Below are 15,279 nucleotides of genomic sequence, written 5' to 3' on the forward strand. Positions count from 1 at the left end.
ACCTACTAGTTAGGTTAGGTATCACCCACGAACACATGAATCCAACAACTTTTGTATCAAGCATGTAATCTATAATGCGATAGTAGTACAAAGATCCAGTGTTTAATTCCTTAAACAATCAAATGAAAGCTTGATTTAAGTACTTGCAGCGAAGCTTTAGATGCTCTTGGATGGTCCATTACAGTTGCAAAAGAATTCTTACGACTCACGTTGATCTCATTTAGAAGCCTCTCATCTACAACACTAAGCCCTTCTCCCTCTTTGCAGTTCAATATTTACTACAGTCATCTGTTGATTTTTTTATCATGCTTCTTTGTCAGCACTTAAAAAGACTGAGCCAAACATCTGATTTTGAGGTGACATATCTGCTACGATAAATGTCTATATATGGTGTGTTAAAAACATTGTTTTTACCGTATTTTAACTTTGGAGTAATTTTATGGTTGGTTTGACTTCGATTAAATGTCTAGTTTCGGTGCAGCTCATGTAGATTAGTATTCTTCACTCCTAAATTAGCGAAAGTCCTTAGTTTTTCACAATATTGGGTAAAAGAGTTTTCAAAGGTACTATAGAATTCTTCTTTTAATCAAAATGTACAATAGCGTTGGGCCAAGTCCTATATGATAAATGAATTTACTAAAGATTTAAATTGTTAACTTAAATTTTACAATTGAATTGCATTGAACGTTTAGCTTTTTCGGTAGGGCTGGTTCGTACATTATTGTGATATGAGGGTAAAGAATTCTTTGAAGGGTTAGTCTTAGGATTTGCTACTCCACATTTTATTTAATAAACCCTGTATTATGTTCATCTTGTAAGATTAACGTTTCGTTTGAGATGACCTTCTTATCGCTTCTTAAAACAAGTTTCTAGTACAAATATTTAATTTTTATGCTAGAAAGGTGCCTTAACAAGCAGTACAAAAGCCATCTCAAACGAATCCTAACTATTGAACTCCAATTCAAATGAGATTCACGATTTAGGTTTCGTTTGGAACAGCTTTCTTACTACTTCTAAAAACAATTTTTAGTACAAAATTTTTAATTTTTATACTTAAAAATTGCCTAAAGAAGCAATAAGAAACCCGTCACAAACGAAGCCTTAAATTCTTTTAATGAATTTTTCATAACACTTAAAATAAAATTTATTAATACAATTCCTTATTATTTAATGTGATCACATCTCAGGGATGCCATTTTCTCATATTTTCATCGCCAATGGCACATATAAATATTAGCCCATATGGACTCAACAATGCAAGAATAATTGGGAAAAGATTTGATGGAAAATGTTGAGATGAAAAATAATTAGAATTAATTTTAAACTAAAATTTATTTTAATATGAATATTATGTATAAATAATTTGTAATCTGGTCAATTCAAAGCATTTGGTCTCCCTATAAAATTTGGCTGCATTTTGATTAAGAATAAAATAGTGATCGTACAATCATAGAATGTAAGCCTCACTTTCAAATTTTGGAGTATATAGTAACATCCTGTTAAAAATGCCCTTATAGCTTCAACAAGATCCAATTATTACATGAGGAATCCGGATGTTGAGAATCATCCGAATTTACTGTATATTTACTGAAACTTTTGCTGAGTATTTATAATTACTCGTCAAATACTCAGCTAACTATTTGTAAATACTCAACTGAGTATTGGTAAATACTCAATAAATATTCAATTGTAAGTATTTATCGAATATTACTGAGTATTATACTCAAAAAATTCAGATAGTTCTCCCTGTCCAGACTCTGCACAAAATAATTTTTCCCCACCATGGCATCACAGCGGCATTCTCAAAAGATTCGAGGCATTAATTGATAACATTTTAAAAACTAATTTTTAAAATTAAGATTTAATATACAATGATTTGAATTTGGTCAAAAAATAAAAAATAAACAAAAGAAAAAAAAACAAACTATTGCATGTCGAAAATTAGATTAAATAACCACTTGTTGAACAATAAGAAAAATAAAGGGCGAGGGATACGCTCAATTAAATATTTACTCTAAATACATCTCCCTAACATCACAATCACCAGCATCAAATACGAAAAATAACTTCACTCTAAAAAAATAATGAGGTCTTTATTTCTCATTGAAACATACAATGTGCAACTAAGCACCACTAAACAAAACATGACATTTTCCATATAAATTTTGCTCACACAACACCACATCATCACAGCCTTATATTGCCATATTAATCAAGTAATGCAACATAAGATTGTCTTAAGATTGCTACGAAAGCAGGAAGTAAGTTGCCGTAGAAATCAAATCCACTTAGATCATGAATTCTGCTTCATCGAGTAGTTTGAAATGGCCATCATCAGCTAGAATTACTAGCTCATTAAAACCAATTTGAAATGTGGAAGTCCCGAAGTTTGCTAAGGTGTTTCTCCATGGCTCGCCTTGACTCCATCCACTCTTCCCTTTCTATTACTGTTGTCGCATCATCCCTTTGGCTCTGTGTTCATCGTTTGGTCACTATTGGATTAGCAGCAGCAGCATATATATATAATTGCAGGAAGAAAATTTATAGAGATACAATGAAAATTTCAGCAACCTTGTCAATTATCTTGAAGGATGTTCCACCATCACGAATGATGAGTAGGTCCTTCCTTCGATCTCTTTCTTTCCCGTCTGGCAATGTTACCTGAGCAAACAGATCGATAAAAACTTGAGCCATGCAATTTTGATAAATCTCTCCATGCGTCGGAGATTGTTTCTTGGTGCCAAGGCCATGGCAACACTAATTCAAGGAATAGGGTAAAGCCCCTTATTTTGTTCTCCGACAAAGGGAGAGAGAATGGGAAGACCAAAGAAGCTAGGAGGTAAGAAGACAGGGATGCTAATTACAGGACTATTTCTGTATGGGTAATTAGATAAATGTAAAACAGATATAAATGGATCGAATATATATCTCATTAGGAAGTGAACTATATCTAGAAGCTCAAGATGATAACAAATTCGCTCATAAAATCTCCCATTTTCTAGTCTTTTTCTTCTGTTTTTAATTTTCAAAATGGTATCGAAGTCAGTAAGACTCTACTCGGTAATGTTTTCAAAGTCTTTCAACACGGTGTTCCTTCTTAAAGCGAAGAAGTCTTTTAACAACATTAAAAGCTAATTTTCATCAATAGAATGATAAAAAAATGTGGAGAATCCTCTTAGGAAGAGGATGGTTGCAATTGCCTAAAAAAAATTAGTAAGAAACCTACAACTCCGACACTATGACAACAAACTTTCTACATCAATGGATTATCTACCAAAGTCCCAACGTCAACACCTCTCAATAAAATAGAGCTACTGAAAATAGACACATTTTGGAGGTGGCTAGATCACAAATGTTCATAAATATCTGTGAGGTGAGGATATCCTAATAAATATATCTCATTAATAGAATATCATGATAGCACTTAAATTTTAAACCCTCATTCAAAATCTCTTCTCTATTAATTTCTCTATGCCAAAATTATTTATTTTGTTCCACAGTCAAATAATAAAAAAGCTGATATTGAAAATAATCTTAAATGTAGAGGCAAAGTAAAAATTTTGTTAGGGAGAAAAAACTAATAACATTGAACCACTAGCATTTTTCATCACATAAATTGAATTCTGAACCATTGTGCGAGACATACAGACGAACTCAAAGTCTTATACTAGCAACTGGTAAGACTACCTTTTCTTTCTCTTCCTAATTCTAAATATCGCAGCTATTAGATATTTTCAGGTTCTTCTCGAACCAAATGGACTATACTGCTTGGATTAGGCTATGATTTAAAAAGATTTGCAAAAGCCAATAACCCGCAATCCTCCAATAAATCACTTTATATAAGTTGCAGAAAATCAAAACATCAATAACATTCTGTATAATCCAAGAATCATTACAACTATAAAAAAAAGTAAAATAGGAACATTGCCACGAAAACGACACATGAAGACCATGGTCCCATCAAATTTGGGTTTTGTTCTATCCTTGAACATCTCAACACATATTCTACAAATTCGGTAGGACAATTGAAATGTGTAGCAGATTTTAAATAGGTATATATAATTATACATATCGATGTACATACTTCATAGGTATCTAATAGATTCTCACTGAGATACTTGCCATGAATGACCCCGTCTCCGAGAAGCAGTTGTCATAAAGAAATGCAATTGGTTAAAAATTTGGTCAGCATCTGATGCGGAGCATCATCTGGCTACGGAGCATCATCGTGGCTCCACCATGTCTACCTGGTGCACACTATCCTTTTGTTTTCCTTTCTAGAATATTTCCTGCAGCTTTCTGTTATTTTTATCAGCTGCTCCACTCCTTAGTTGCCTTATTTAGTTATATGTACAGGCACTCTCTTTTAGCCTTTAGCTAATTTTAGTATTAGTCATTTTGTATTTCTCCTCCCGGAGAAGATGAAGAAACCAGTTGATGAAATAGTATTTATGGCCTTCGCCAATACTGTTATCTTGCCTTCGTTCTTTGTGTTCTATCTTGTGAACCTGCTTCTTCCGCCGCATACCTCTTCAGATTGGTATCAGAGCCAGTGGCTCGGTAAGATGGCAGAATCCAGCAAGCGTGCGACGAGTGGTGATGACCGAAGTTTGGAGGCACTTTGGGCTGCGCACGCTGGAGTAGAGAAACGTCTGGACGAAATGGTTGCCGCCGTAGATCGCGGTAGATCGCCTCACAGCCGCCTTACGCTGTGAGCCAACATTCGCCAGAACTGGCGAAGCCCCACTGAGGATCGGAAGACCTGCTCCGACCATAGATACCCCCATCGATGCGAACAGAGGTATTCATCGTCGGGACCAATGATGTGCAGCCGTCATTCCTGATTTTTCAGATTCGGAAGAAGATTTCGCCACCAATCATCCCACTGGATTATCTGATTCAGACGTTGAAATGGAGGAGCGGCGACCACGTCGTTACCTGGGACGTGACCGACACCAAGGTGAATTCCGAGTTAAGTTGGACATTCCTTTCTTTGAAGGGAGGTTGCACATTGAAGACTTCTTAGATTGGGAACGCTCCGTCGAGAATTTTTTTGATTATATGGAGATGGAGCCGGAGAAACAGGTCAAGTATGTCGCCTGCAGGCTCAAAGGCGGAGCGACTGCCTGGTGGTCGCAGTTACTTCAGTTGCGGCGACAAGAAGGACGCGGGCCAGTTCGTAGCTGGATGCGAATGAAACAACTCCCGCGAGGGCATTTCCTCCCCACCGACTACGAACAATTGTTATACCTGAAATACCAACACTGCTCACAGGGTAGCAGATCCGTTAGCGAATATACAGAAGAATTCTATAGCTTATCGGCTCGGAATGACCTAAACGAAAGCACCAATCAGTTGGTCGCCCGATACATTGGAGGCTTAAAAGACAGTATTCAAGATAAATTGGAGATGAACTCAGTATAGTCACTTTCCCAGGCCATTAACTTTGCGTTCAAAGCTAAGACTCAGCTGGCACGTCATGGGCGAAGCAGCACATACCGAAGAGCAGTAGTGGAAACTGGGACGGACACTTTGAAACCACCAGGAACCAGCAATCGCAAGACTACTCCCATGGCGGATAACAGCGAATCAGCAAATTCAGCAAAGCAGAGTTCTGATCCTCAAGTCCCTGTAAAACCGAAGGGTCCTCCTAGAGAAAATCTCTATCCACGGCCACAGGGACTGAAATGCTTCCGGTGTTTTCGACCTGGACATAAGTCCAATGAGTGTCCTAATCGGCAGCAGTTCCAAGTACTCGATGGGGAAGGAGAATTTGACTAGGATCTTCTCGGGGAAGAGAATCACACAGATGTTGAAGATGTGGTGGCCGATGAAGGGGAGTCGCTAGTTTGTGTTTTAGAAAAGTTGCTGCTAGCACCAAGGAAGCAATCTAATTCACAGCGGCACTCTCTTTTTAAAACCAAATGCACCATCGCAGGGAAGGTGTGCGACTTACTCGTCGACAGCGGGTGCACAGAAAACGTGGTTTCTCGTGCTATTGTTCAAGCCTTACAGCTTAAAACCACAAAGAACCCGCAACCATACAAGATCAGCTGGGTTAAAAAAGGTATGGAAATCATGGTGACTGACATGTGCCAGATTCAATTCTCCATAGGTAAACACTACTCGTGTGAAGTGCTGTGTGATGTGGTCGACATGGATGTGTGTTACCTAATCTTAGGTCGCCCATGGCAATTCGATGTGGGGGCAATTCATGATGGGCGTGCTAATACTTATTCTCTAGAATGGAAAGGCAAACGGCTTCGTTTACTGCCTCACCCGTCCGATCAGGGAGGTAAGATAGGGACGGTGCCACCTGCTTTGCATTTTGTTACAGGCAACGGCCTACTATCTTCATATCAGGAAAGCTCTATGTTATTCGCCCTGGTAATCCATGAGTCAGCTCCAGAATCTGTTTTTGAACAAGGGTCGCAAGCAATCGATCACTGGTTGAATCAATACAAGGATGTATTAACTGAGCCAACAATAGCTACTCTACCTCCTTTAAGAACCTTACAACACCATATTGACTTAATACCGGGATCATCACTTCCAAATCTGCCCCATCACAGATTAAGTTCCATGGAACATCAGGTATTACAGCAATTGGTGGATGAGCTGTTAAAGCACAATTTGATTCAACCAAGTCTAAGCCCCTGTGCAGTTCCGGCGCTATTGGTCCCCAAGAAAGACGGCACTTGGCTTTTATGTATGGACAGCCGCGCCATCAACAAAATTACCGTTAAGTATAGATTTCCGGTGCCACGTGTGGAGGAGCTGTTAGAGAAACTTGCCGGCGCCACCATCTTCTCCAAGCTAGATCTTCAAAGTGGGTACCATCAAATCCGGATCCGTCCGGGTGATGAGTGAAAGACGGCCTTCAAGACGCGGCAGGGCTTGTATGCATGGAGGGTCATGCCCTTCGGACTATGCAACACACCGTCTACTTTCATGCGATTAATGCCAGAGGTTCTCAAACCATTCATCAATGATTGTTGCGTCGTCTACTTTGATGATATCCTCGTATTTAGCACCTCAACGGACGATCACTTGGAGCATCTCACAAAAATTCTCACTGTCCTGCGGCAAAATAAGCTCTATCTGAACCCAAGTAAGTGCAAATTCGCTGCCTCTACTGTCTACTTTCTTGGATTTGTAGTGTCATCTGCAGGAGTGCAAGTGAACAGTCGCAAAGTAGAGGCCATCACACAGTGGCCAATCCCCAGATCCTTCACAGATGTACGCAGCTTCCATGGGCTTGCTAACTTTTATCGTCGATTCATAAAATACTTCAACACGGTTATGGCACCTATCACCGACTGTCTCAAACTGAAGCAGTTCTATTGGGGAGACGATCAACGACACAGTTTCGAGGCCATCAAACTAGCTTTATCGTCCGCGCCTGTATTGGCTTTACCAAATTTCGACAAGCCATTTCACGTTGACATGGATGCATCGGGCATTGGCATCGGCGTCGTCTTAAGCCAAGACAACCGAGCAGTTGAGTTCTTCAGTGAGAAATTTTGCCCCTCTCGGCAAAAGTGGAGTGTATATGAACATGAATTCTACGCAGTCGTGCGAGCACTCAAGCAGTGGGAGCCGTATCTTCTACATCAGAAATTTATTTTGTGCAGTGATCACCGGGCTTTACAATTCATTAACAGCCAGAAGCATATTAATCGTATGCACGCCCGATGGGTTCTGTTCTTACAACGATTCAATTTCATTCTAAAGCATAAATCCGGTGCACAGAACAAGGTGGCGGACACCCTCAGTCGGCGGAGTGCCCTCCTCACGCAGCTACAAACCGAAATTACAGGACTGGATTGCTTGAAAGAGCTGTACGCCTCAGACCAAGATTTTGGAAAAATCTGGGCGGAATGTGTAAACAGTGACCAGGTCAGAGAATTTTCTCTTAGACATGGGTTTCTATTCAGATTTAATCAGCTCTGCATCCCCGAGTCTTCCTGGAGGCCGCAACTCATCAAAGAAGTTCACTCAGGTGGGTTAGCCGCACATGTGGGACGAAACAACACTTACAATTGCAGGCAAGATTTTTTTGGCCACATTTGCATCGGGATGTCATGAGGTTTGTAGAGCGTTGTCCTGTTTGCCAAAGCTATAAAACCGGGGGGAATTTACAAGGATTGTATTTACCTCTGCCTACACCAGAAACCATCTGGGAAGATTTAAGCCTGGACTTCATAATGGGTTTACCACGTACCAAGCGAGGTCACGATTCGATCATGGTCGTTGTTGATCGCTTTTAAAAAATGGCTCACTTTGTGGCGTGTAAGAAGACGTTTGACGCATTGAATGTAGCTCGCCTCTTCTTCGCTGAGATTGTGCGGCTTCATGGGCTTCCCCGGAGTTTGACTTCTGATAGCGACGTCAAGTTCATCAGCCACTTTTGGAAATATTTATGGAAACGACTTCACACTGAAATCAAGCTGAGCTCTGCATACCATCCTCAAACAGATGGACAGACTGAGGTCGTAAATCGAACATTGGGGAATATGTTACGCTGTGTAGTACAAGAGCACCCAAAAATCTGGGACGAAATACTGGGACAAGCCGAATTCGCTTATAACAGTATGACCAATAAGTCTGCTGATAGAAGTCCGCTCAGTGTAGTATACACGAAGCAGCCGAATCACACTGTAGACATCGCGGTGCTCCCGAAATGTACCAGCCAGCGTGCCACTGATTTTGCGGATCAATTCGCTACCATGTTACAGGAGGTCCGCCAACAGCTCATAAAGTCCAATACTAAGTACAAGAAGGCTACTGATCGGCATCGAAAAGAACGGAAGTTCAGTCCAGGCGACTTAGTAATGGTCCGCCTGCGTCGAGAGCGGTTTCCACAAAGCGGTTACTCGAAATTGAGCCAACTAAAGGTTGGTCCGTTCGCTGTACTCAAGCAAATCAACCCGAATGCATATGTCGTGGATCTCCCTAGTCACTACAACACTTCCACTACCTTCAACCTTGGTGACCTCAGCGCTTATCACCCGCCCGATGCTACACCTACTAATCTTTCATCATCCAACTCAGATTCCTCTGTTGGAGGAGGAGAATGATGCGGAGCATCATCTGGCTGCAGAGCATCATCGTGGCTCCACCACGTCTACCTGGTGCACACTATCCTTTTGTTTTCCTTTCTAGAATATTTCCTACAGCTTTCTGTTATTTTTATCAGCTGCTCCACTCCTTAGTTTCCTTATTTAGTTATATGTGCAGGCACTCTCTTTTAGCCTTTAGCTAATTTTAGTATTATCCATTTTGTATTTCTCCTCCCGGAGAAGATGAAGAAACCAGTTGATGAAATAGTATTTCTGGCCTTCGCCATTACCGTTATCTTGCCTTCGTTCTTTGTGTTCTATCTTGTGAACCTGCTTCTTCCGTCGCATACCTCTTCAGCATCATTCCACAAATTCACAATCATTCACCAGGCGAGGCAGTGACAATTCCACCAAGAATTTTTCCAACATACCCCCGCCATTGCAACAATGTTGCAAATTTTTGTGCACGGGTTGCTCATAACTATAATTTGTATGGAATCGTAGTGATAGTGACAATCTTCCTCCTTTTCACTTTTGTGAAGGAAGATGATGATATATTTTGCCATACATAGTTCTACTTTTTGCTTACTTTGATATAGAATTGTATATGCAAATTTGAAGGTAGGACAGACCTAGGAGTCATCGCCTATAGTAGGGACTCCCAAGAGGACTCGCCCAAACTCATATGAGTCTCAGACACCACTCATCTCAGCATGAACTACTCATTCACAATCATCCACCATGGTTAAAGCTCCTCGACCACTATTGACATATCTGATACTATAGGCAGCGCACACACCACAAAGGCTATTACTACAATCATTCAAGTATCGACAATCCTCGGCCTGCGACCTCTTTCATGAAGTATCATCCACGGACAAATTCGGATTCAACATACTCGAAGGTGCAGTGAGTGTGTATTAATACAGGTAAATAGAAGAAAGGCTGTAATATCCTGAAATATAGGTAAAGAAATTTATTTTTTATTTTTGAATTATTTCTTATTATAACAGTTAATTTACTGTTAATAAGTAAATGGCTAAAAATTAAACTTTAATCTTAATATATTAAATTCCCTATTTAACTGCAATGCTAAAAGTTACATTAATGAAATATCAGATTCCACTAATCATTCCACTAGTTAATGCATGTATCATGTGTGAGGGAATAAAAAGGACATAGTGTTGAAACCGTAGCCAATTAAGTTTGTTGTTTGCTGTTTGTTTCCCTTGGATATCTCATGTGGCTGTTGAGAAGGGTTCAGTTATTGCATGCAATGGTTGTGATTTTTCCATCAGAGAGTTGTGAAGGAATTAGGAGTTTAATTCCGGATGTGGGCCCCTATATTTTGATTGGTTCTCATGCAAGCCTTTGAATAGATAAAGGAGGCAAGGTAAGCCTGATGAAGGAAAATGTTTGGGCAAGTGTAGATTTCAGACGCTGTAAAAAAAAAGGAAGGCTGAAGGTGCGGGATTGTGGTCATCTCGGCACAGTACAGGTAACAGCCGGAACTTTGCTGTGAAGAAGAAATTGACTAAAGAGAAAAAACAGTGAAGGCGGGAGCCGTAAGTAGGAATTTCTTTTCCTCATTTGGTTGATTTCATGCTAACAGAAAATCAGATTGGTAAATAAACTTGTAATTAAATTTAACAAGATTTGCAAAGATTTGAATGTGATTAAATTGGAATTGTATGATGAACTATAGTTTGATGTATGTGTGCAAACTAAATGAGCAAATAGTGAAGGAAGATTATGAGAGTTTAAAGGACGTAAGAATCCTAATGTATGTCTTTATATTTTATATTACCTAAAATTCAATAAAGTTTCTTAGATGATAATCCAATTGTATGGGATGATTATCAGATATATGCAGAAAGAAAGTTTTGGGATAGTTTATCAAAGAAAAAAGTTTCGTGGTGTTCAATTAGAAGAGGAATTTAATCAAAGAGGTATGTAATGCAATTATATTACAAATATGATGACTTTCATTTATAAGCATGGAGGTTAATTTTAAATGCATGAAAGTAAAATTATATTAAATTTTTGTAAATATAGAAAGGATTTTTACATCTAAGCTTCCAAGTATGATAATGTTTTTCTATTTGATAATGTTTTGAAAAGATATTCATTTTCTTGTATATTGTATGCATATTCTTTGCATACAGATTACAACAAAAATTATTATGAAAGCATACAACAATGTAATTATGAACTCTGAATGTGAGAAGTATAGTGAATATCAACTTAAAGTAAAGTTTAACTATAAATAATGTATAACTTACAAGTGTATGTGGAATAAAAAAGTTCTCATGCATGAGACTACATTGTAAGCAAGGCAAAAGGGATCTCAGAGAATATAATACCTGCATAGTAAGTGGGGCTAAAGGGACCTCTAAAGAGGCAAAAAGGACATATATGTAGTTCAATGGAGATAATGTCAAGTTTACCTAGGATCCATTGAATATTTATTTTAAAGTATAGCCCATACCTGTTAAAGGCAAATGGCGCACCATGGCGCAAAGGTCCCCTTTGGAGCCATGGCGCATAGCGCACGGCGCGGCGCGCGCTATTTTGAACATAGCACAAGCTATATAAAAATTATAGAATAATAAGCATGAATATGAAATATTATTAAAAATGAAAGACAAGCTATCATAATAATAAAAGACAACCATAGCATATATAAGTTCGACTAAGTAATATCCAAATATCTCATAATTCAAATATTACAATCTTTTTTTAAAAGATCAAATAAGAATTTTATCTACTCTTCTTGAGAATCATCATCATCAGCAAATGTTAAAAAAGCTTCATTATCTTCTTCAACATTGTCTCCTACTTCATAATCCTCTTTATCACCCTCCTCATCATCATTCTCAATAGTAACATCATACCTAATTGAAGATTCTTTCTCTTTCCATTTAGATCTTTCTCGAATATTATAGCTTTTATCATAAACACCAGTAGCTTTAGCAACACTTGTCCAAGTTAAATCTTCCTTTCCAGCAATAAAGTCATCTTCTTCATCAGACTCATCATCTAATTTTCCTGTTAGTCATTCATTTGCATCATCTATCTCAGTCAAAGAAATATGATTAATGACATCACGATGATTGAATCTCCGAATCAGTGCTCTATTATATTTCACCACGATGATTGAAATTCCGAATCAGTGCTCTATTATATTTCACATAAAATAAATCCTTTAAGCGACCATGATCCAATTTGCTTCTTCGTTTACTATGAAGCTGCAATTAAAATATTATTACATTAATATATTATGAACATATATAAAAAAATCAGCACATAATTGTAAAAGACTTACATGTTCAAAAATACTCCAATTGCATTCGCATCAATTCTTGTAAGAAATAGCCGTGCAAAACAACAGAGATGTGCGGAACAGACGGAGGTTACAAATCGGAGTCAGCTGGTAATATTTTATTGGAACAGAAGGAGGGGGCGGATTTTGCAGAAGCAATGCTCTGTGGGACGATTCGGCGGAAACAACGACTTCAACTTTGGGACAGATTCGACTGGATTCGACAGAAGCAGCGAATGCAATAAACAGAAAACAGAAAACCATCGACTTCGGGATAGATTCAGCGACCTCGACTTAGGGACTACGGGATGTGTTCGGCGGATGCAGCAAACAGAAACTCTTTAATGAAATTAGGGTAATGAATAGTTGTTTATCTTAAAATATATATATATTTTTAAATAAAAAAAAATCATAAGTATACCGAAATTTAAAAACAATTTGATGCACTATTTTGCGCAGTGCGCAATACGCCATGGCTCACATGTGACGCAAATAGCGCACGCTATTTTAAACACATGCGCCTCGCCATGAACATGGCACCGTAGGTGCGCCACGCCGCGCCGTGCGCCATGGCGCGCGCTATTTTGCGCCATTGACAGCTATGGTATAGCCAAATCTTTTAAAGACTAAAATTGATATTCAGTTTACACTTCAGAAGGTTCTTGAGCTGAAGGTGACACTAGCAAAACTTTAACTAGGGGTGTTAATATTTGACATGACTCGAAACCCGACCCAGACTCGACCCGAAAAATTCTGGGTTCAGGTCAACCGTTTGACATATGGGTCGAGTTCGAGTTGACAAAGTTAACCTATTTCAAAAACCAGTTCGGGTTGAAACGAAAACCCAAAACTGAGCTGATTGACCTATTTAGAAACCCTAGCTTCAGCCTTTTGTGGTTCGAGCATTCGGCTTGTTCACGACTCTCGAGCCGTTCACAAGACGTCGCCTGACTTCGGGTTGCTTGCCTGCCACGTTTGTCCTCCTCCACAGCTTGTCCGAGTCGGCCCGACCATCCAGGCCTCTGGATTTTGCCGTCTTTCAGGCTGAGGCGACACTGTAGGAGCTTGTCTGGCCTTTAAAGCTCCCCGTTCCATGGGATCCACCATTCTGCCGCCTTCCTTCGCCGTTTGCCATGCCGAGCAACTAGCTTGTCCGGCCTGTTGTTCTTCCTTCGCCACCTTCCAGGCCGAGTCGACCACACACCCAAAAGCCCACCTTCAAAGCTCTTCCAACAGCCGCAGTTTGCAAGCTTGCCCCCAAGTTTGCAGGTCAGGTTAGGTCAACCAGTAACCCGCGCTGGTAAGGTCCAGGTTGGATTTTCTAAGTCATTTTCAAAAATGGTGGTCAATCCGTTTAGACCCGCATCAATCCGGGTTTGACCCAAACCTAACCCGCGAACCCGTTTTGACACCCCTAACTTTAACATCGTCCCACTCCAAGATTTCAATGGCTCCGCCATAAGCCTCAATCACCACTAGAGATGGAATTCTCTACTTTGCAGTACTTGCTACCATAGGACCTGCTTATGTGGTCAGCATTGAAGGATTAGTGTCAAAATCTCAATCATCCCTTAGCATTTGATCCCACGATCAGGATGAGAATCCATGGGAGGCTCACTTGGATCACGCCAATATCCTTCTATATTTGGGTAACTGAATTAGGAAGGATTATATTTAGGCAATTATATATCAATTAGAAGTTATTTATTTATTTATTAAGACATCTTGTATAAATCTATAAATAGGGATAATTTGTATAATAAGTAGAAGGTATTTTTACCCTTCTCAAATTCTATGAATTCTAACATGGTATCAGAGACACGATTTGTTGCCAATTCTTTGTAAAAGGAAGCCGGCCTTCATTGCCGCTCCTATTGCCGGATCGAAGAAGAAAATAGGTCTGTCTTCATTTGCTGCTGAAGAACGTTCCTTTCAGTTCCTCGTGTGTACGAAAAAGCAAGAGGCAAAGAAAGGACTTTTGTCCGACGCCACCAGACGCGAGAAGATTCGCGGAAGAAGCCGAGCGACAGAGCCAGGAACAGAGGAAGAAAAGAAGGAGAAGAGGAGAGGCGGAGCCTTGCCGACGCTACCAACCAGAAACGCCGGACGGGACAAGCGACTCGATCGGAACTTCAGAACTATCATCCACGAAGGAGACGAAGGAGCAGAAGTGTCGTACCCATTCGGAACCGTCCGTGCGGAAGACGAAGCCGATCGGAAGCCTGATCTGATCGCCGAACACCTGCGACTCGCTGGACGAAGCCACCTATCCGACTCGCGGGAGGAAGCCTTTGCGACTCACGAGACCAAGCTCGTGATCGGCACGCCTGCGTGTGACTTGGGAGACAGACACCGCCTTCTGCCATTCAGAAGGCTCGCACGCAAGATTCGCACATCTGAAAACCTCGTCTGGAGGAATCAATCGAAATCGGAATCTTCGTCTGGAGGCTCGCTCACATGGACCTGATCTTGCGACTAAAGGGACGGAACCTTGCCCGTGCCTAGCTTGCCCCGATCCGAGCCTTAAAATCAAGGCTGGGCCGGTTCGGTTTAATAAACCGAGAAAGCCTTAATAAGTGAAAACAAAAACCAGACTTCATTACTGATATAAAATCGGCCTTTATTGTCATAACTTAAGATCAAAGGGATCTTATTTTGGAAGCCTTCATTAATGTCCAAAATCCAATAGATAGTCTTCATTACTATCAAAAATTATCGAACCTTTGAAGAATATTGATTCTTTTACCGGACTTCATTGTCGGAATCACCTGGGATATACGAATCAAAGAAAGCAGAAAGGAGAAAGCGGCCTTCATTGTCGTTGGAGTCGTGCGGTCCAAACAGCTCGTGCCCTCTATTTTGTGCAAGCGGCCTTCATTGCCGTAGGACATCGAA

General features: G+C 40.1%; 1 protein-coding gene across 1 annotated transcript in view; it reads right to left on the bottom strand.

Moving 5' to 3' along the window:
- Positions 1–2,042: 2,042 nt before the first annotated feature.
- The window catches only part of LOC110111354, a 28,822-nt gene continuing 15,585 nt past the window's right edge, over positions 2,043–15,279 (bottom strand). Inside the window, exons 5-6 of the mRNA XM_020843179.2 lie at positions 2,572–2,661; positions 2,043–2,472 (exon numbers count right to left, since the gene is read on the bottom strand). Of these exons, the coding sequence (XP_020698838.1) occupies positions 2,356–2,472; positions 2,572–2,661 (207 nt within the window). The 3' untranslated portion in view covers positions 2,043–2,355. The remainder of the gene's footprint in view (positions 2,473–2,571; positions 2,662–15,279) is intronic.

The sequence above is a fragment of the Dendrobium catenatum genome, unplaced genomic scaffold (genome assembly GCF_001605985.2).
Source record: "Dendrobium catenatum unplaced genomic scaffold, ASM160598v2 fragScaff_scaffold_176, whole genome shotgun sequence".
Lineage (NCBI taxonomy): Eukaryota > Viridiplantae > Streptophyta > Magnoliopsida > Asparagales > Orchidaceae > Dendrobium > Dendrobium catenatum.